General features: G+C 43.1%; 1 protein-coding gene across 11 annotated transcripts in view; it reads right to left on the bottom strand.

Annotated features, from left to right (window-relative positions):
• Window positions 1-23703, bottom strand: part of Ppp3ca (protein phosphatase 3 catalytic subunit alpha) — a 263314-nt gene that overhangs the window by 62513 nt on the left and 177098 nt on the right. For all 11 annotated transcript variants that reach the window (XM_087198697.1, XM_087198695.1, XM_087198696.1 and 8 more), the window contains one exon: window positions 522-646. In XM_087198697.1, coding sequence (XP_087054823.1) covers window positions 522-646 — 125 coding nt within the window. The remainder of the gene's footprint in view (window positions 1-521; window positions 647-23703) is intronic.

Here is a 23703-nt window from a genome sequence, read left to right as displayed (position 1 = left end):
ACTCTGAGTGTCGTTTCTGCTCACCCAAAGCAGGTGCAGGTGATGGTCATCTGCTTTCCTTACTTAGCCAGTTTGACAAACTACCCCTCTTGGATGACAGGGGCCAACAAAAGACAGAACAAGCAGCTGTCTTGTGTGCTCACACACGTTCACACCAGACACACATGCACTTTGTTAGCGGTTTATGCACATGCAAACACATTTCTGTTTACTTTTTCAAAGGGAAACAGAATTATCCACTGTAAGATACAATAACGTTTTTGCAAATTTCCAAAAACATAAAATGCACAAAAGGCAAAATCTTAGTGCTGCTAGCCCATACTCTGACCTTCCTGTGCATTCATTCTAAATGTGGGGATCCCTGGACAGAGGATGCAGACTGGACTGCTCCATCAGTGAAGCTCTGTTAAAGTTCACTGTTCTTGACTGGATTTCTTAAGGTGGCAAGGCAACACTTACTGCTCTTCCCTTCCAAGCTGTCACCGATCCCAAGCAGAGCTGGAAGGAAGCCGCGGACTCACCTCGATGCTGAAGTATCCTCTGTCAACGTAATCCCCCAAGAAGAGGTAGCGAGTGTTGGCAGGAGATCCCCCCACTTCAAAGAGCTTCATTAAGTCAAAGAATTGTCCATGGATGTCCCCACAAACTGAAAGAAATGAGGGAGAGTCATTCATTAGGTTATGACTCTGAACTAGTTAATAAAATGACAAAATTTTAGAGCCAGAATTAATTTAGTCTTAGTCAAAACATCATTTTGCAAAACAGGAGCCTGAGACAAACAAGCTAAGCACTTTGCTCAGGATTCCCAAGGTGAGGCACCCACGTCTGCTAAGTCACAAATTAACTGGAAAAACGAGGATAATAATGATGGCTGTTACTGCTATGAATGCAAGAGGCACTGTATTGAGAAATTAGGCACACTCTGTAGTTCAATTCTGATGCTATCATGGAGGTTTTCATTTTGCAGATGAGAGATGAGCTAAAGGTGAGGTCCAGGATTTGGGGTGATTTACACACAGTGGAGGTCGGATTGCATGAGTGCTACACACTGTTGCCTCTTGAAGACAAAAGGACGCTGATATGTATCATAAAAAGACATTTAACTGAAACTAAAATGTAATCAGTTACCACATACATACTTCTCTTAGGTTCCACTAACTAAGAAAAACTCCAATTAAATTTAAATTGTAAAGAAAGGTGCCTTTTTTTTTTTGGTACGAGGGATCGAACTTGGGACCTTGTGCTTGCGAGGCAGGCACTGAAACCACTGAGCTAAATCCCTGGCCCAAGAAAGGCACTTTTATAGGATGCCTTCTAATACCAGAAGTCCAGATTTCAGAAAAAAAAGTATGTAAGAAACAAGAAGAGTACAAAACAAAAAGATCATTATGAACTGATGTTTCTTAAATTTTTCACCTTCTCTTTTAAACCAAAAATTCTTGAAAAAGCTAGTCTCACTTTTTAAAAACCATCTACTTGGTACTTCTTTCATTTGCTACTTTCATAATCATTGAAAACAAATATTATAATCTTTGTGATACAGATAAGGAAACAGTGTCACTGTTAAAACCTGGACAAATTGGCCAAAATTCGAACTTGTTTGATTGCAGGTTTTCCCTCACCTGGCCCATCGCAGAATCTAGAGTATCTTCGTATGTCTTTATGTGCACTGCATATGCATTTTATTTCTGTAGATTCTCTTTCCCTGAATGACACCCATGGTATGGCTGTGTCTGCAGCTCTAAGGGGTGCACAGGATGAGCACCTCAGTGACCAGGAGGCCGGGCCTGTGACCCTTACACCATACATTGCAACCACAAGCAAGTGGCATCTTCAGAATCTTCAGACTTCACCTTTATCTGATGGAAGTGATGGAGAGGAGTCCAAGAAGTCCACCAATGAAACAATTGTAAAACAATGAATCTAATGAAGGCCTTGGGTACATTGCCCATTTTTACCACCAGGGAATAGCTAACAAAGGCCGGGTTCTCTAAGCCTGCACTGGGCAGCCAGAACAAGGTTACAAAGAGGCCCCAGACAGTGGAAACACTCTAAGGATAGCCTCTCTTTTGTTGCAATATACCAGTACATTACCATGTACTGAGTTGCATAAAACAGAAAGTAAAGCTCTTTTTTCTGTCCTGTCTGATAAGAGATCACCTCAATGATTTACAAGGTCATGGAAAATATTCAGTCTTGGCTTCATGATACAAAACAGCAAAGAATAGGGGCTGCAAACCTGGCACAGAAAGCCAAATACCCCGAATAGCACGTGCTCGCGTGCCTGTCTTGTTATCACTGGGCACCTCCGAGCAGCCGCCCAGCTCAAAATAATGGTTTCACGGAAACAACTACTTATGACAATGTCCAGCAAAGGAAAATAAGTTCCAGGCAAAATTATTTTTAAAAATCAAAGCTCAACCAAAGAAAACAGAAACTCAAGTAAAAGATACCTGACAAGCGAAGCTATTTTATAAGGATATTTGGGCATTTTTAAGATCAACTTCAGGACATTTTGAAGACAAGTTCCTATGTTCCCCAGATGTGCATGTGCTGTCCCCTTCTATGCATTAGGTATGAGATCTGTGTCACCTGCTCACGAGGGTCCTTCTGACCTTCACACACGTGGAAGCTTCCTTTTTCTCCCATCATCTTACTTTCTCCACAGCTCTCATCATCCAGTGACTTGCATACCTGTTCCTTCCCCAGCACTTCCCACTGGACCAGGATCTCTGCAGGGCTGGGTACATCATGGTCCTGTTCGCTGTATCCCCAGTGTCTACCCCAGGCACCCACACTACATCAGGTCCTGTCCTAAGGTTTCCCCACCCAGCCATGCTTAACTCGGAAACTCATGCACTAAGAAGTCGCAGGTTTGAGGTGCCCTTGGGATGGAGCCTGATGAGGAAGAGTTTGTGGAGTTTGCTTTGGTGGGAGTCCAAAGCCTTGAGCTTACTGGAGATGGTGTTTGTTTTAAAGCCTTCAGACTCAAAACAGCGTGGCAAGACTGAGACAGAGCATGGAACCTCCATGAGTCTCATGCATGGTTCCTTATCTCCTGCCACATCCACACCACCTGGAAGGTTTTGAAATAATAAATTCCTTCCCTGAATCAGAATCTCCAAAGGTGCAGGTCTATCTTGAGTGGTTCTTATGTAGTTGGTGTGAGTAAACAGACCTGCACTTTGCACATGAGGTCCTTGCGCTGTGAGCTTCTACTCACGGGGCCACGCACGGGAGGGGAACAGGTTAGAAAAGAAGATGTAGTCTGCTTTCACTTCAAGTTGGTGTGAGCTGAGGGCTTCATGGTCCTGCGGAAGGATCCTATAGCAGTGACCCTAGATGGATTTTACCAATGAGGGCTCCACGTACTAAGGACGATAGCAAAGGCCAACTTCCTTTGGACACTGGATGGTAGCTACTGCTCAGGCCTTGCATATTCCAACTGTGAGTTAAAGGATTTACCCTAATATTCTGAGCTGTTTGGAATCAAACTTCGGGAAGGAAATGGCCACACATGAGGCTCAAGAGGAAGAGGGTTGGGCTGCACAGGGGATCAAAAGGCAGTAAGGCTGCTGGCCACCTCCAGTCTCTTGGGGACCCTAGACAGGAGGGTCGAGAGAGAGAGTGAGAGAGAGAGAGAGAGAAGTGTAATGTGGCAAATGCCCGCTGATGAGGCAAGCCATGTGCTTGGCTGCTGCCAGCCTCCAGTTCCCTAGGAGGCTAGGTCCTGTCCTCTTCTGTGTGTCCCTGGTCTTCACAGAGCTGCTAGGACAAGCATGCTTGGGGAAGCTCCTTCACACCTCCAAGGCAGGCTCACCCTTTCCCAACACACTCTTGTCTCCTACCTTTACCTCATTCCTACGACTGGCTTCGTATTTCCAATGGCACCCTGCTGGTGGGCAGGCTGCCCTAACACCCTGTCGAGAGGTTGCACCAACTGACCTAGGCACAGAGAAGGATGGTTCACAAGGCAGCGTCACTGTCACAGGAGAGGGACAAATGCTGGCACTCCCCTGCACAGCTGTGTGACACACTGAACAATAGTGCACAGTGTACTTTAAACCAGTGAGACGACTCTGGACATGCTCATCACAAAGCAGTGATAGAAGTGTAAGGTGATGGATATGGTAATTTCCTTGATTTCATAATAACAATGTACACATGAACAGAAAAGTCCCAGTGCACCGAGTACCTATGAACTACTGCTACATGTCAGTTGAAATTGAAGATACAGTGAAATAGAGGAAAAAGCATCAGATGCACAGAGGTACAAGGCCCATGATAAGAGAGTTGCCAAGTGCCTTATGACCACATCCATGGGTCTGGCTGAAAGTCCCACGAAAGTATACCATGTCCTCAACGGAGAGTAAGAGAACTGTGCATATTTCTGCCAGGCATTTAGAGTCACAGCATTTAATAAATTAACACAGTAAAGTTACTGAAATGAAATACAAGATTTTTCTCCCCGGGCCATGGCCATTCATACCCATTAGCAACGTGATTGGCAGCAACAGGATGACAGTGTCGCTGTGAGAATGACCCCTCCAGCTCTCTCAAAATACTCTTAAGTGAAATAAATAGGACACACATGTGTAAATACTGAATAGTTTCTCTAGTGTGAGAAACTGATAGTGTAAACAAGGGTTAAAATGATTAAAATGAATAACTGATAATTTGAAATAGGAAAAAATGGTCTAAAGACGAAGGAGTGAAGTGAGGGGAAGGGGAAAGGAAAAGAGGGAAAGGAAAAACTATGAGAAAAGAAAAAAAATGGAATTAAAATCTATGTAAATAGGGAAGGGCAGAGGGGGTGGAAGGCACACAGGTAATGGGGAAAAAAATAAGAACCAAGATACATCATGTACAGGTACATACACCCAATGATAGATGTAAACGAAGTGTATACCTAAAATGTACCAATAAAAAAAAAAGTGGCTCTGGATCTGGGTCGCTGATCTCCTGAGGCTGAGAAGGACTCTGTCCCTCAGGGCTGGTGCCAATCTGTGTTCTCAGGAGACACAGCCAGGCCACCCAAAGGGTCAGCTGAGTGCCACCTGAGGGACAAGCACTTTCACATAACTGCCTTTTAAAACCGCTGCCCCCTGTGACCCTTGGTTCACTTTAAATAAAACATTATTGGAAAAGATGTCACATACATGGGCATCCAACCAGCTTGAGCTCAGTTGAAGGCTTTAGAATTTTGAAGGAGGAAACAGAAAAATAACATAAAGAAAGGATTTTAAAAAATTTCTTACAGAAGGCAATGCCCTAATATAACTGCTGGAAAGCTAGGTATTCAGTTTTGAAATCACAGGCCTGGTGGATTTGAGTATATATAATCAGAAATGGAAATGTATACTAGCATGTGTAAAGCCACCCCAAGGGAGTCTGGACAGTCCTGGGCAGTGCAGTTGCCAGGAGCTGCTGAAGCCCAGGCTTCCACTGACCGCAGGTTAAGGGAGCAGTGTTCAGGGGCAGCAGTGGTGAGGACACTCTCGCAATGTACAAATGGGACAGGGAGCCGTCTCAGGGCAAGGCCCCAAGTCCCGAACACTGACACTCTTCCAGGTGGGTGAATAATGACCAGCACACTGAGGAGGTCAAGAAGCTTGGAGGACAGAGTCTCAGGACAGGAGGGCAACAGTGGGAAAGACAAGAGCCCCGAGACCAAGCGTCAGCCTCGCGCTCCAGACCAGAGACAAGGGGAATGAGGAGCAGGACTGCACGCTCTCACCACGAACCACATGCAGGGGGGCGTCAGCTTTGCAAGTGAAACAGACACTTCTCAGAAGGAGGACACATGGCCAAGAAGTACGTGAAGAAATGCTCAGCATGGCTGGCCATCAGAGAAATGCAATGAGACGAGATTCCACTGCACCCCAGAGAGAATGGCCACCATCAAGAAATCAAATAGTAACACATGCTGGTGAGGCTGCAGGGAAAAAGGACCCTTCTCCACTGTTAGTGGGAGTGTAAGCTAGTACAACCACTGTGGAAATCAGGCTGGAGACTCCTCAAAAAACTAAAACTAGAAATTTCCATTTGTCCTGGCTATTCCTCTTGTAACTATCTTCCCTAAAGATTTATCATGTAACAGTGATTCCTGCACACCCATGTTTATAGCAGCACAGTTCATAATAGCTGAATTTTGGAAGTGGTCTACATGTTCAGATGAACAGATAAAGAAAATGTGGCATTTATACACCATGGAGTACTACTCTGCCATAAAGAGAGACTGAAATCAGTTGTAGGAAAATGGATGCACCTTGAGATCATAATGTTAAGTGAAATAAATCAGACACATGAGCTTAAAAAGAAATCACATAGATTCTCTTATATAGGCAACCCAAATATAAAGAGCAAAATAAAAGGGCCGGGGATTTAGCTCAGTGGTTTCGCCACCTGCTGCGCAAGTGCAAGGACCCAAGTTCAATCCCCGGCACCACAAAAAAAAAAAAAAAAAAAAAAAAAAAAGAGCAAAATAAAAGCTAGATAATAGGAAGTAGGGAGATACATTTTTCTCAAATGAGAAAGGGAACAATAGATGGAGGGAGGGAGGTAGAAGGGAGAGGAAGCAAAGGAAAACAAATCAAGATGTGTGTGTACATGTGCTAACTCCCGAAGATCAATGTTATCACTGTAATGAAAACAAGGACTAACACAAAACTAAAAGTTTTAAAAAAAAAATAACCATACTGTAATGATTTTCAAAGAATTCCATTGTTTCTAAGTTTATTTTGGGAATTAAATTATTGAATTAGAAAAAGGAAACCACAGGGATGGCACTTAGCATACAAGAAACAAGGATTAGGAGCAGTTATGTATAAATGAAATAGGAAACAATACAAAATTTCATGCAGGAGCTTTGCCTTGGTGCACAGACACACATTTGGCCCCACTGGCTTGCTGTATAAAAGGAAATCTACCGAGAAACACCACTGAGTCAATATCTTATTGATACTCAGCAAACATTTTATAATGTTATATAATTCCATGTTTAAAAATGTTATACATATTAGGATGTCCAGAGACAGAAAAGTAAACTGTAAAGAGAAACTATAACTGTCAAACAACGAAAAGTTATAGATGGAAAACAGATCTGTAACGAGCCAGCATTTCAAAACTGCTTGCAAGAGTACGTCAGTGCTGTGACTTAGAAGCCAAGCATTTTAAATTCTCAACTCATTATTGTTCTGTGAAGCCCGCTAGTTCCTCCAAAATACTGGTTTTTGTCATCTCGGAAGACTTGCATGAGGCAGAGAAACTTCCTCCGCCAGTCTGTCCGGTTCATACTGAACCCACACACTGTCTGTCATTTGTCCGTTACACTACACCGAATCTGAGCAGTTTTCACCAAGTTTCACTGACTTTCACCTTCACTGATTTCAACCCAGTATGTTTTCTCTAACAGCCACATTTTCCTAGGATAATAAAGCCCTCCGTGTTAAGGAACTAACATTGGGTCTAATTCCCAGCATGGGAGGGTAATGTACTAGATTTATTGGCTTCAGTTTTGAATACTCTATCAGAAGCTTTTCTTTTCCAAAATATGTGATTTTTTCACAAAAAAGCTATCTTGGTGCAGAGCTGTGTTAGAGGTGGCCATAGTGGGAACTCCAAGTCCATGTCTGTTTCCTCTTGAGGATAATCCTGAGGTAAGCAGGCAGGAACTGGGTGGGGAGCTCAAGTACCAAGCAGCCCACCCATCTAGAGTAGTTTTGAATGTGTGTCCTGAAATCAAGCAACTACTGAAATGCAGGGAACCTTGATTGTACTACAGTTTGCTTACATCCAGAAATTTGTACAAACAGCAAAATAAACTAACCAATAAAAATGTAACAGGGTTCTAACTCACTAAAGAGGTATACTTCAAAAACAATTAATATTTCCCCATAATGAATATTATTTTTTAATGGTTAAACATATACAAGTAACTTATTAGATAACAAAAGATAAATTCTTAACCAAGTCACTCTGGTTTGATAATACAGGGCAAAAATGAAAAGTCTCTAAGTCAAATGAAAATTTGCTAAATGCAGAAATGTTAAGAATTTTAAAAGTAAAAATACAAAAACAATAGCATCCATGCAGAGTAGTAACAATAATGTACCATTTCTTTATATTTATGAAGCTGTTTTATAAAGGTAAATAAAACTGTTAGCCAATGTTAATGAGAAATATATCAGGGCAGCAAAAGAAACAAACACATACCAGTAGATTACAATAGACAAGTTATAGCAACCTGGTGCTATATGCTTCATTAATTCCATAAATCTCAGTTTATAACTCCAATCACAAAGAAACTAGACCAGTCTGCATTTTAAATTATTTTAGAGAAGGAACAAGCATACACAACATCATGGTTATGTCCACCGTGTTTTCTACTTAATAGAAAAATAAGTTATTATAAATCATGTTTATGTGTTTATTCTAAAGCTGAGTGCTGTTGATGTTTTTTGCTCTCTTCTTTTTCTTCATGGATTGCATGTGTTGGATGATTTTGTTTTACCAGATAAACTTAATTTACTGAGTAAGAATGCATCCAGTTGTTTGTATCCTCACTACTGTCCATTTCAGCACCAATCCAAGATACAGGACAGAGGCATAATTACTAAAGGTTCATCAGGCCACTGTGGTGTTCAGTAAATTACAGTTAGGGCTGTGCAGATGACGGATCATAAGCATGCATGGGCCTTAGGGCATATTCACAAACTGTGATCATCACTCTGAGTGTAGGTACTGATAAGTACATCTGTTTCCACCTGGCAGTCCGCTGAGCCCTTGAATGTCCTCCTCAAAGCTTTAGATGCACACTAGATACACTAGAGTAGATATAGTTTTGGCCAAATATTCACAAATTTTACAAGTATATAGAAGCAACTTAGGTTAGCATTAATAATTTGATGACTCTACTGCTACTTTTAAAAATCCCAACCAAGCTTCCTATCCCTGAGTTCCCTCAGCTCCCCTGGGAGGTAAGGGCTTAGGGCTGTCTTCAGATCAAAGGGGCTGGCTGGGTGTGTCTGAGCCTCCCAGTTTCCATCTGGGGCCAAGGCTGTGTTGGACATTATTTTTTAAATGTCTGGCAACAGTATTCCTTCAGTTCTGTTTTTCTGTTTCTCCTGGATATAGTGTTTCATCTCTGGGGCAGGAGATACAGCCGAATGATTAAGAACACAGACTTTGAGGCTGGACTGCTTGGTTCCCAGGCCAAGTTCTACAGCCAAGCAGCTGCGGGAGCCTGGAGAAGTCAGCTAATCCTAAGTATCTGATTCTTCACCTGCAAAAATAAGTATCACACAGCACCTTCCTCAAAGAATTAGAACTAAAACTTAATACTAGTGAAGTACTTGATATGCATTTAGCACTCAACATTCCAAAAGGGCTTTCCTATCACCCATCTACCTTTTTCCTCTGACTTTTTGATCATTTTCATTATAATTACTCTTTGTTAGCCTTTGGTGTGTGCTCTTCTCTTATTTTACTTAGGCTTCTTTCTTAATAACTTTGGCATTAATTCTCCCAAAAGCAGCTTTCACTAGCCATGGACTGTATGGGCTTCTCCCAGTCCTCTCCGCATACTCCAGCTCTAGACTGCCTTCTATAGCTTTTTTTTTCTTTCTTTTTTTTTAAGGTTTGAGCTATTTTGCTTTGTAAATCGTATTGGTCACTGGTGTAACTGGGTCAGGATATTTTTTCTTTGTAGATGGCCTCAGCTCCTTCATCCATAAGGGGACTCAGAACAGAACTTGTTTTACAGGATAGTTTTAAATAACATAAAGGAGGAGAAGGCTTAGTGCTTGGTAGGCACTGGCTGAACAAGACATGCTGGCCATGCAGTTGTCACGGAGCTCATCTACCCGAGAAAGATTTGGCAAGGCACAGGTGAGCTATACATCTGTTCTCAATGCAGCCATTAGAACCAGTTCTGGTTTTTCCCACTTCTTATCCACATGTATGCTATCCTGTTCTGAAAGCTGTTAGGCTGACATCAAAGAGACTAGATTTCATGCTCCACAATTTCCACTTTCTGAAAGTGGAAATGTCTCCAAAGGCTTTCGTGATATTACCAATATTTTAGTGGGTGGCCCATGACGGCTTCCAGTTAAGTCTCATTTTCTTTCACGGAAAGTTCATTTACAAGACTGTTCTGTTCACGGTTGGGTAATGGTCCTAATGTTTTAAAAGCTGGATGTGATAAAGGAAATGAACAAAATGTTAGACATTTCATCAAATGGAATTTACAAAAAAAAAATCTTTTTAGATTTCTGGAAAACTCAGTTAAGAAAAACCTAAATGGAGAAAAAAGTCATCTTTCTTTTTTATGTCATGATATGCCTCAGATCTTGATATCCTAGAGAATTCTTTTTATATTTTAAAATTCAAGGCAACCAAGGCACTGACACTTAATTCTAAAGTTTGCATATTCATTTTGTTTTGGCAATTAAAGATAGTGGAGATTTGGGGCTGGGGATTCAGCTTAGTGGCACTGCGCCTGCCTCGCAAGCGCAAGATCCTGAGTTCGATCCCCAGTACCAAAAAGAAAAAAAAGGACAGTGGAGATTTAGAAGGATTTTTGGATAAAAGTGCCTTTCCTGTAGCCAGAGCTATTTCTCCCTCCCAGTAAGTCAGCAAGGCCAGCAGGGCTGGTCCCACGTGGCAACACTTCCTGCCTTAGGAGAAGAAGTTCATCATGGGACACCGCTTCCCCCATAAAAATATAAAAGCTCATGTGTTATATGTGGCACACTTAGAAACTGGATTTTTAATTCTGAATTGACAAATTATTTAAAATACATAACTTGTCCACCATAAATCTGTACAATTATTATGTGGCAATTAAAAATAGTAAGTAAATAAAATATGTAGAAAAATATGAAAGACAAAGACATTAGAACATATTAATCTGAACATCTGTTAACCAAAAGAATCTCTGAAAATGACAGCGATGAGGCTATAGGCCTGTTTCTTAATTCTAAATAATTTTCTCTAATCAGTCTTTTATTTCCTTGTCTATCTCTCATTAAATAGATAGTCCAGAAATGTTTAGTCATTTAAATATACGGAAACAATGACTGAAACATTGACACATGGAGTGAAGTTTGCTAAATGTGCTACATTAAAGGATGAAGAATCAACACCAAAGGCCCTATCACTTGTGTTCCATTACACTGGGACAGCAAAGAAAGATCACCAGTATCAAAGCCTTCACAGCACCCTAGAGACAATGTGTAGATAAATGAAGGCAGAGGAAAGCACTCACCGGCTCTGCCCTGAAACCTTGGGGTACAGCTGAGGGGCCAAAAACGGGGGTTCAAGCCCCAGGTCTTCCAGGAACGTCCTCTAAGGGAAAATCACTTCTCTGCTTGTTCGCCATCCCTAAGATTTCCAAGCGAAGCACTAGCATACGTATTTTTCTAAAAATAACTTGAACTTTACAGTTACTTTTAGAAATGATGTTTTTATTATGAAATGTTTACTATTTGTTTGTTTTTTTATTTTTTGTTTTGGGGGGGGTACCGGGGATCGAACTGGGGACCTTGAGCTTGTGAGGCAGGCGCTGGAACCACTGAGCTAAATCCCTGGGCCTAAATTTCTACTATTAAGAAAAGGGATGAGATTGTTTTTGGTTATGCAAAGGCAGAATTCATTTAAAATGTGAGAACTTTTACTAGATCATCTATACTTCCATGTCAGCACTGATGGTCCATTCACTGAGGAATGTGGGCTTTTTATATGCCACGGACATACAAACCGTCACTTTTGTTTAACTCTAAGAAACAAACAGGAGCCACAATTTCCTAAACTGACTTAAATCAGTCCACCATAGGGTCTCTGTATACTTTGCATATTTATGTGTGTGTGTCTACCATTTAAGCATGAATCAAGTCTTATGCTTCTTGTTTGCTCAACCAACAACAAATATCTAAATTTTGCAAAAGTCATACTTGCTTTTCCTTCTTCCTAAAATGTACCAATAAAAGAATTAAAAAGAAAAAAAAAGTCATATTTGCCTGCATGTTATATATGGCATATAAACTCAGTGATCGTGGAAAATCAACGCAGGCATTTGGAAAACATAAAATAGCTGACAACAGATAACTCAGCATAACTAGCAATTCATTAGCATATCATAATTTTAAATTTTGTTTAATTTTTGTCAATTAAAATGATGAATGTTTGTTATGTATTTGAATTGCTAAAAAGGCCAATTAGGATTGCCAATCAATTCTTTTCCCTTTTCTTGACAAAATAAGGAAAATTGAAAAACATGTCTATAACATGTGTTTGTTGTGTGATTAAACTGCTCTTTATTAGGGAAAAGTTTGTTTTATAAAACCTCACAATTTCAAGTTACATTTCCTTATAGACTTACTTCATTAAATTTCTAGAATTCTTTGCATCTATATTCATTTATAATATATTTTAAACAAAATATTTTGGATTCTTTTAACACATCTGTCTAATATTTTAAAATATTGTATCACTCCTACTGGTCAAGTCACTAACCTGAAACACATTTTATAAAAGGAAATATGATTTCTTCTATGACATAATTTATATTGAATTCACAAAAAAATTCTGGAATCTTAAAGAATGGCTACTGTATAAACTAGCATATTATGCAGTTTCATTTAGCAGATTGTTATTGTGTATCTCTTATGTGACAGTTGTCTGGAAGAATTAAAAATAGACATTGTTCTTCTAAACTAGTGGGAAGACAAACTTGTATGAATATAAAATAATTTTAGAGTAATGTGGAATTTTATAGCAGTCGGATACAAATATAGCAAAATTGTTTAAGAAACATGGACTACAACCTGACACACAGACTCGCATATGATGGGGACCACGTGGGGCATCCAGCTGAGCACACTGTGACCTTGTACCCAGTGGAGACACACACCTCTGACACAAGTCTGCCTCGGGACCCGCAGGCCTGGGAATGGGGATGGCTGACAAGGTGTCAGAGGGTCCACCCTGGTGGCTCTGAAATATTTCTGTGGTTTCCACAGAGAAAGGGACAAACTCAGACTTCAGATCTTCAGAGACCCCTGGGAAGGGGTGGGGAAGTAAAACACACGGGCCTTGAAACAGCTGCTAAAATGGGCAAATGTGACTCCCGTTGTTCCTGAGTAATTTTCCCTTCCCTAGTGCTGAGCCATCTTGGACACCTTTTAACCTCTCCCTTCCCACAATGAAACCAGGTGGAGGCCAGTGTGCCTGCAGTGGCAGAGCAGCTTCCCTGTGACCTGCACACGGGAGTGGCAGCGAGGACCTTCAGGGTCGGTCCCAGCAGGCTCTGCCTTCTCCGCTATTACACCTTGAGCACTGTGCAACATCTCTGTACAAGCAGACCCTTGTTGTCTGGTGCTGCCGTTACACAGTAAGTCTTACAGAAACCAGAAATTACAGCAATGGTGTTTGGCTGACACTATCAAGGTGACTTAACCAAAGAGCAGTGGCTTGCAGTGCTATAAAACGTGTGAAAACCTGAGGAAAAGATGGACCGCTAGGCAGAGAGGTGCACAGGAGCCAAAATAAGTGGATTTTTTAAAAACATCTGAGGGTTTATGTTTGGCAGCAACAGATCAATCAGAGCAGTAAAGGGATATTAGATTATGAAGGGTCCTGGGTTCTAGCACAGGCATTTCAAGAACAATCTCAGAAATATTTAAGAAGAAAAATCTGGCTGCTCAATGGAGAATCCAATGTTGTAGAGAAACTGAAAGAAAAGTTGCGTTCTGTTGGAGATGCAGCACATGAACACATTCGTAAGACAATGGAGCCTAGAATTCTCATACGCAGTAGCAAAAAGATAGGGGCTAAGAAGAATGTTCTTAGATTTCTATGTGACACTGAATGAATGAATGCAGTCATTCATTTGTGTGGATTCATTAAACGTGTGTACGACATTCTTACCAAATCCCATTGTGTTACACCTAAGAATGTACCAGAAAAATGTAAAGATAATCAGTGCTCTGATGAAACAGTATCTGAATTAAAAAATAGTATCAGATGAACAATCAAGGCAGAGAGTTTTCTTCTTAGTTGATTGTTGCATTGCCAATGCCTGCGACCTTGTCCGGAGCAGGTCTCCCGAAGCACTTCCTGTGGGTCTCCCGAAGCACTTCCTGAATGAGCCCTGCTTCCGTGGTGAGAACAGGGTCCCCACTATGAAAGGGAGCTGGTCACACCTGGGGCAATTGGAGGCACAGGAGTGTTGCTGAGAGCCAAGAAAACTGCTCAGAGTAGAGATCTGGGCACACCATGGAGTGAAAGAAAACATGTAAGCTTGGAGTTGAGTGAGGAATGAAAAGGAAAGAGGCCCTAAAGACAAAGAAGAGACAGACAGTAGGGCCTTGTCACGAGGCCTGGGAGGTCTGAGCTCCATCCAGACAGGAGCGGGAGGACGCTGGGCAGGAGAAGGAAGGTCCTGTCTTCCTCTGGCCTCAGAAGGACACCATCGCCCTATGGAGAGGCTGTGAAGATGAAACACCACAAAGCCACGTTCACGACACATGGGGACAGCCCTGTCTCTGCCTCCCCACAGCACACTCAGCCCCTTGACTGGAATGGCCCCCTGGTAAACGAGTACAGTATTATTTCAAAGGTAAAAGGCACTTCTGTGTGCCTGTCCTCCGAATTCTCTTTGGACACCACGTTTAGTATTCTGCCTTCTTTCATTTCATGCTTAGTAATGAGAAGATGATGCGAAGCACAAGCCCTATGACCCTGCTTTCTTGTTTACCTCTTTTTACGCAACACAGTTGAGTCAGAAAAAGCCCTGCAGAAATCATTAAAGTGGAAGACGCATATGAATTATGCAGAAATTAAAATGTTGATGCTGAGGTACACATTTATTACCATGCTTTTAAATTTCCATCATTTATAAAGTCCCTTAACCGATATTCATTATTAAGGTACGAGTAGCTAAACATTCACAGGTTTGTCTATTTATTAACGCACACAACTCTTTTCACTGCTTGCAAACCTAATGCATTCAACATGACGCAAGGGGTCTCTAAGTGTCTTGAACTGCCCACCCATCACCATCACGGAGCTAGCCCAGCAGGTGAGTGCTTGTCAGCATTTGGGGGAGGGGGAGGGTCACCACAGAGCCCCAGCCGCAGGGAGAGCCCGACCTGAAGAGCTCTGTGAACCTTGCGCTTTCCAAATATTACCAGGCAGTTTTCTAATCCACACAATGCAGCAAAATACAAGCAAGCACAAATAAAAGTGGACTTTGAAAGCCTCCCAAACTCCCCAGGTTCCTTCCTTGCACACATTGGTTTCCTTGCCAGTGCACTTAGGAAAGGTCAGTCAGGCTTAACCCAGTGAGCTATGACTCATGCCCTGCCACCCCGACGATGACTTTAGAGATGATCCCGCCAATTCCAGGGAAACTGAGCCATGAAATGACTGCTTGGTCCCAAAAAGGCCCCGGCTGCCCACGGATCAGTCATGGTGTCTGCCATCTGGGGCCCTGCACGCTCAGTCCCATGTATTGGTGGGAGGGGACAAAGTCTAGAGAGAAGGAATAGGGAAGATACCTCAGCAATCACCACTGAGAGGGTTTGTGCCTCGAAAATGAGAGTGAAATTCTTTTACTTTTCTTTATCTGTATCATCTCAGCAGGTGGTGCTCTGAGTTGAAGTTTTCCTTTCAGCCATTGGCAAGACCCGGAAAACACTTTGCCAAGTTAGCATCCACTTTGTCTAGGTTCTGTATGGCATTTCTGATGGGTTCGTTGATATCACACCAAGGCCCTGAAGACTACGGTTCTCCCGAAGCCGTTCCTCCTGGCCCTAAGTCATCGCCACCTCACCCTCCTCTCGCTCCCAGTGGAAGGGCCTTTTTTATGGACATCTTTCTCCACAGGAAATACACACATGTGTGACACTGCGCTGGGAGCAGAGGAGGAGAGAGGGACAGGTAAAGACACAATAGTACTCAGAAACTGAAAATGACTTCAGATGCCAGGGGTCTGCTAGCCTGGTGCTAAGCTTCATCAATATGCGCAATGAACCACCATGAAAGGTCACTCTCAGAATGTAAAACTGCAAATTCCCCAAGACTCTCCTACTGTATCCTGTGATGTCTAAAATATGGAGAAAACATTTTAAGTACCATGACTCATGTCTCCGAATATGGCAGCAGTTTTCATACAAAGATCAAGTGTTAGAAAGGCATGGAAAACTGGAAAGGAAACAACTATATAAAAACCCACTTAGGGGATGATCTAATCTTTGTTGACTCAAATTCCTGTAAGGATTACAAAATTCTACATTAAGGACACTTTCCATATTTCTCTTTCCACAGTTGTCATTAATATGGTATTTTCAAGAGTTTTTTTGACCAAGACACAAGAGAGAGGAGATTCTTAATATCTGAGCCATTACTGGTTCTTCTCTGCAGTCGTAATCCCTTATTTGGGAAGTCAAGACTGGTTACTGTGGAAATACTGATGGTGCAGGAACATGAACTATTGCAATAATCATCTATTTACTATACACCTTCTATTCATAGCATTTTTAAACGTATTAGAAACGTAACAAACTCAGCTAGATACAGTGGCACATATCTATAATCCCAGCACTCTGGGAAGCTGAGGCAGGAGGACTGCAAATTAGTCCTGCCTGGGCAATTTAGAACTTAGAAAGATTCTGACTCAAAATCTCAAAATAAACAAGGTCTGGGGATATAATTCAGTGTGAAGGCCCTGGGTTCAAACCCTACTACTGAAAAACAAAACAAAACCATCTAAGCTAACGGTCTCACATTTATTCAATATTAAAGCTCTCAAGAACAGACAGTACCTAATGGCTCCACAAAGCAAATTCTTAGTTAAATGTTTCAACCAGAAAACCTACACATTCTCATCCCTAGGAGCCCTCAAAAGCATCTTACACAAGCAAAATCAAACTATCTGTGCTGGAAACTGACCAGAGAACTACCATCTCCAAGGCTGCTTTGGCAGAGGCTGAGAACAAAGTAAGCAGCTTGGAGTCTTCGAGGTGTTCTTTATCCGCCTCGAGGAACTATGCTGCCCAGAGGGAACCCGTGCTAGGGGAGCTGTGGCTCTACAGTGTGTGTCTTGGGCACCCACTCAGTCCTGTGTTCCTCCAGAATCTAGGTCCAAGCGTCTCCCCATGGGGACTGGACTCCTGCTCCCCTCACTGGAGGCTTGGTTTGGTCTGGACTGCTTATTCCAAGAGGCCTCTTAGGCCGCCTCGGCAGCAAGATCTCCAAACATCACCTGTGCTGAGATGTCCCCCTCTCCCAGCCCCCAAGTGTCCTCTGATGGATCTGGGACGCCCAGCTCTTCTCCTTTGAATGTCTGGGTTCAAGAAATCATGGGCGGAACTATGCCGACCTGAAATGCATGCTGCCCTAACCTATGGTGGCCACACCGTGACTTTACTTGGAAACAAGGACTCCAGGTGACTCCGGATGACACAAGATTGCACACCATGGGTGATGACTGGCGACCTCAGAAGAGGAGGGGACTCTCATGTTAGCCCAGGTAAAGATGGAGCAGAGGCTGGAGTTCTGCTGTCACAGCCACAGAAGGAGGGAGGGAGAGAGGGAGAGAAGGAGAGAGGGAGAGAGGGAGAGAGGGAGAGAGAGAGGGAGGGAGAGAGGGGGAGGGAGAGAGGGGGAGGGAGAGGGGGAGAGAGAGAGAGAGAGAGAGGGAGAGAGAGAGAGAGAGAGAGAGAGAGAGAGAGAGAGAAACCCTGAGCTTTCACTGTGTGAGTGTAGACAGCCACACACAACAAACACAATGACATTCGATGTTCTTAAAATCTGTCAGAGTTTCTAAGCATTTTCAAAGCTCTTGTTTAATTCATCCTCCAATAACCACGAGTGGTGAGTGCTATTATTTACCATGGTCCAGACAGGGACTTCAGGAAGTGAAAGTGATTGCCCAGCCTGGAAAGAGCCACAATGGGCCCTGGAACTGGGTGTCCAGCAAACCCCAAGGCCCACACTCAATACATGCATGGAACAGTACCTTCACATGTGCATGGGCACAGTGCCCCCGGCTGGACAGCAAACACCTTCCATGTGCACACGTCCTGCCACAGATTCCTCTATTCACCCCACTGCAGGCAGAGCTAGGCTGCCAGTGGTCCTGAGAGCTGACACAAACATCTTCGAAGAAAAAATTTTAAAAATAGGTTGCAGCAGGTGAAGGGGCTAGGAGTCATCGCCATCACCTTGGAGCAGTCCCGGAAGGGTTAGTGACACAAACTCAACATGGGTCCTTTCTCCACTGAGTCCCTAGCACCAGTCTGTTTTCAGCTATTTGCATTCTGGGCCTTGAACCATAATGTAAATGGATGACTGAGTCAGGAAACAAAATAGCAGCACGGTAACTATTCCCAAGTATTAGAGAGACTTTCATGAGTAAGAATTCTGGGATATTTTCTTGGTTGTTGTTGCTTGTTCAGCCTTTTTTTGGGGGGGGGGGGGGCAGAACAAAAGCAAATACATAAAAGTTAAAAGAAAGCACCATTGATTTAATTTTTTTAAAAAAGATTCATTTCTAACAAGAAATCAGTCCCACACCAGGTGCTGCGGCGATGTGTGGAGTCACCCACAGGTGGAGGACTCAATCCAAGTGTGAGGCGTTGAGTTGCTCCTGTGATTTCCTAGGACCCTGGTGTCTCCCCTCAGTGTTTTTCTTTTTGATTAATGATTCTCCTCACTGGCAGCAAGACAGCCTGAACTCTGGTTCATGGGGTGTCACCATGACCAGAATATAAGATGCTGAGCCGGTCACATCACGGGAAGCCTGAAACAATGCTTCGCCTCGAGGGGGCATAGAGAACAAGAGATACACTGCATTGTGACTGTCTCACTGACGTGAGCACATCGCTGAGCGTTAGGTACATGATTAGTTCATGTACTGGTAAATTAAACAAGGAAATGACATTTTCTTATCATGTAAAATCTTTATTACATTTTATGAGCAAAACATTGATTAATATATTCCTCAATCTTCCTACTGAGCTTGGCTCACTGGAATCATTTTCCCATAAGGTGGATTAATATTCTTCACCAAATATTACCACCTGCAGTGTCGAAAGCTCTCCTGCTGCAAGGTCTTTTAAAGGAACTCTCCAGTGTTATAACTGGACTTTGGGTAGGCTGTGGGACAGTCTATCTTCTACCAGTGTTGGTAAGAACACATCAAGGGCTTTGGCTCTTTACAGGAATCTTCATCTCCAAAGTTCCTCCTATAAATCACTTGGTTTTGGCTTAGTGTGAAAACTGACAATAGCAGGTGAACCGTCAATAATGAATATTTTCTTCACATGTTAAATTGCAGCTCGATGTCTTATTTCTATGGTTTCCTGAACAATGACATTCAGTTACTTGAAGGCACTGTAAATAGCTGGTGAAGTCAGAGCATGTCATCCCAACAACGCGTATCATCAGAGACCACAACACAGGCGGCTACGTGCAAGTCTGGCACAAGCAAGTGTGGTGCCCACAGCACAACTACAGCCATCTGAACCCCAGGGCACATTCAGAGGAGATAGAAGAGCAAAGAAGAGCTTCGCAGGACTGGTGAATTGTGGTACTGCTTACTGCAGTTCTGCATGACTGTGAGAGAGGCGTCTGTCTGAATGTGTATCCTGCCTTCATCCGAGAGGACGTCCTCAGTGCTGGCAGGCACTACCTAGAGCAGCAGATTCTCCACTGCCCTCCGGACCTGTGCCACCTCCATCCAAAGCGCTGAAGAGGCAAGTCAGGAGGAAGGAAGGATAGGCGTCTGGCTGAGATCCTCCCCGGAAACGGAAGTGAAGACACACGTTAAATGAGGAACCCTGCAGCTGCTGTCTCCATGCCGGCCCCGGCCATCCATGGGTCCTGCCGCCCAGGAGTGGGCTGAGAGTCTCATAATGTCCGAGGACTCCATAAAGCACCTCGATGCCACCCCTTCTCCTATGCAAGCCAGAGGCCTGGTGGTCCCCACTCTGGCAGGTGCTGCGATCCTCCAGGGTTCTGGGCGTTCACTGGCTCTGTGCTGGGCTCTTCTCACTGTTGCTGATTTGATTCTCTTCAGATGCTCTGTGTCCCACATTAGTTTTAATTGGTCAACCTGGGGCTGTCCTCCTCCTCCCAGCATTTTCCCTTGACCTAAATGTGTCACTAGAAAGAGATTCACTACTTTCCACAGCCCAGAAGGCACAGAAAAATTTGGGAACTCATACCTTACAGCTGCTGGGCCTCAAAGAAAAAATAACAACTTTCCAAAAACAAACAGAAACCTGCAACAATGTCTCATTATTTGTATTAGATAAAATAGCCCAATAATAAACAAGTGATTGTATTTGTATTCCTGGAGAACAGCGATCACACTCATCTTCTTAGAGGACGGCTTCTACCGTGACACCTCTGGGTAGAGGCAGTCAGCAGCCGCACTTCCCATCTGGGCAGCCCACACACTGTCCTCTAACCTGGTCCATCCAGCCCTCCCCAGCCTCCTCTGGGTCAGGCTCGAGTGGTCAGGGCATAAACTTCCAGGCTGATGCAGCGGTTGCCAATTGCGGCTCCCAAGGCCATGAAATGCATACTACCTGAACAAGGTAATAAATACCAATGGACCTCAGCTTTCTCAACTGTAAGGATAGTGTACCTGCCCATCGGCTTATCACATGATCTCACTGATTGCCAAGCACGCCATCGGACATCCATGAGAACAAATAAGAGGGTGCTAGCACCCCACTCTGGCCGGGGCCTGTGGCCTCACTCACTGCATACTTACAATGAACACACATGCAGTTCTTTACAAGATTCACAAGTCATCACATATGAGTCTGATACTGGCACTATAAAGGTTACACACAGATCTTTAACGATGGCTAATAATTTCATATTCTAATGAATATTTTATGAAACTGAAATGATGCACATGTCATAAAAAACCTGACACATGAAAAATGCTTTTAAAGAAAACTGTTACAAATACTCTTCCAGAACACCGTGTTCACCTGAGTATTTTACTTGAGATAAAGAGTCTAAGCATTTTGTAAGACTAGAACTTGAGTTTTAGACATAAGGTGATAACCTGTTAGAGGTGACCTGGCTGATGAGGGACAGGGTCAGGGCCAGGATTCTTTTCATTCCTGGTACCCTAGAGCCAGCGCTTAAGTTATACACAGAAGAAAGTGCACCTCAATGTGGTGACAAAGCCGAATGGATCTTTTTTTTTTTTAATTAATTTTACTGGTACATTTTAGGTATACAATGTAATCACATTCATCACTGGAAATTTTTACCTTTATGTAAACTCTCTTGGTTCTTATTTTTTTCCCCTCATTCCCCTGCCCTCCCTTCAATCCCTCCTCCCCTCCCTACAAAGACTTTGTTTCCTTTTTTTCATTTTCTCACATTAATTCCATTCCCTTCTTTCCTTTCTCCACCCTCTCCCACTTCCCCTTCCCTTTTGCCCCTTTTCTTCCTATTTCACATTATCTATTATACCTTTTAGTCCTTTTTTACACTTTCAGTTTGTCACACCACAGAAACTATGCAGTATTTACACATGTGTGACCTATTTATTTCACTTAAGAGTATCACCTCAATGTGCATCCATTTAGCTATAAATGTCTCTAATTTCTTGTTCTTTATCCCTGAGTAGTACTCCATTTAAAAAAAAAACAAAAACACATTTTCTTTATCCAGTCTCCAGTTGATAATTGGGCTGTTTCCAAGTTTTAGCTCTTACAAACTGTGCTGCTATGAACATGGGTGCACATATATTGTTGTGGTATGAAATGAAGAGACATTTCTCAGACAAAGAAGTAGAAATAGCAAATAAACATATGAAAGAATGTTCAACATCACTGATCATTAGAGAGATGTAAATGAAAACAATGCTGAGATTCCACCTCACCCCAGAAAGAATGGCTGCTATCAAGAAATCAACAAATAACAAATGCTGGCAGGGCTATGGGGAAATAGGAACCCTGCTCCACTGTGGGTGGGAGTGCAGACTGGTGCAACCACTGTGGAAATCAGTATGGAGATACCTCAAAGAACTAGGACTGGAAGTCCCATTTGACCTAGCTATTCCCCTGCTGGGTATCCTCCCAAAGGAATGGATCTTCTTCTTTTTTGGGGGGATCGAACTCACAACCTTGCGCTTGCTGAGCTAAATTCCTGGACTGCGAATGGATCTTTTACACAGAGGTTTTCTGTTTGCTGTTGTCCTATACTGAACAGATGACGTCCAGGGAATTGAGGACTTCCATTGTGTTCTGTACAGGCTTTGGGTGTGAATCTGTTCCAAGGGCCACTGCTGTTGTAAAAGATGTGCTAAAGTAAATAGGACAGGGCAGTGAATTCCCTAATGTCCGTAAAATAATATTTCTTACTGATTGTTAAGTCTTCTGGCAAAATGACTTTACCATGTCATTGTAGGTTTCAGTCATAAATCATGTCCTTGATATTGCTTTGCCAATGAGTTTTGCAGAGCACTTTCATCTTTTACTAAGATAATTTTCTTACCTCAAGTGAACATTAGAGTAAGAATTCCCCATTACAAGCTATTAAATAATTAACAGATTTCTTAGAAGTTGGTGATAATTTCCAAGCATCCTTCTTGTCTCAGCTTTTGGGATGACACGACCTGTGAAAGTGTTCACCTGCTGCCTTTGGTGAAGCAGGTCTTGTGCTGTATTTCTTTTTACAATTTACTTTTCAAATTCAATTAGACTTTAGTAATCTAATTGATTACAAAATTTCACACTTCATTCCCCCAAAGCCTCATGTGACCATAGGCTATTTTGGAGGTGGCTGAATCTAGAATACGTGATTGGTTCACAGTAGGACTAGGCCTGAGAGATTAAGGATTAAGGGATTAAGGGAGTGAGTGTCACCTGTCCTAAGCAGTATGAATAAGATAAAAGGGGCAGAAAGACCCTGTTAAGGTCCCTTGCTCTTTTGCAGCTTCAGCTGCCATGAACTCTTGCTCCCCTGCCACCCTGCCTTGGAGCCAGCTGATTACGGACTGAAATCTCTACAAACTGTGAGCCAAATAAACATTTCCCTCCTTTAACTTTGGGCATCAGGTATTTTGTCTCAGCAATGAGAGAAAAGTAACTAATATATCCTCCTTGTAAGAAACCAAGTGCCCGTTTAGGGGACGTCCACAGGGCACTCAGGAAGGGGTTCGACACTGGGGAGTCCCAGTGCCCAGGGGCGTGTGGGCTCCTGGGCTGCACTAGGCAGGGTTCCTGGGGTGCACCTGTCGCCCAGCACTGCTCCTGCCACACCACTCACCATCCCATGGCCCCATTTTCCCCAGGCACCAACCAGGTGCTGGGTCTCCGGGTTACACACACACACACCCCTTTTCCTGTCTACCACACAGGGAGAAAAGGGGAAGGGGAAGGAAGAAGGAAAAAGGAAAGGAAAGGAAAAGAGAGGAAAGGAGAGGGGAGGGGAGGGGAGGAGAGAGGAGAGAGCCAGCCAGCCAGACAAGGGTCAGGACCCAGCGTCCCAATGCCTCCCTCTTCCCTCTCCCCTGCCCCTGAAGCTCTGTCCCCCCAGAGCCCAAGGCACCGCCACTTCTAGGACTGGATGTCACCACCCTCAGTTGCTTCACATTCTCTGTGCCATTTCCAACTTCCTTCCCAGCGCCTTCTTTCCCTTTGCCTGTGCCCAGCTCTGTGTCCTCCAGGG

The sequence above is a fragment of the Heterocephalus glaber genome, unplaced genomic scaffold (genome assembly GCF_053883595.1).
Source record: "Heterocephalus glaber isolate CG9 unplaced genomic scaffold, H.glaber_assembly_v1.0 deba00001688, whole genome shotgun sequence".
Classification (NCBI taxonomy): domain Eukaryota; kingdom Metazoa; phylum Chordata; class Mammalia; order Rodentia; family Bathyergidae; genus Heterocephalus; species Heterocephalus glaber.
The sequence above is the reverse complement of the archived record's forward strand: the minus strand, read 5'-3'. Positions and strand labels throughout refer to the sequence as shown.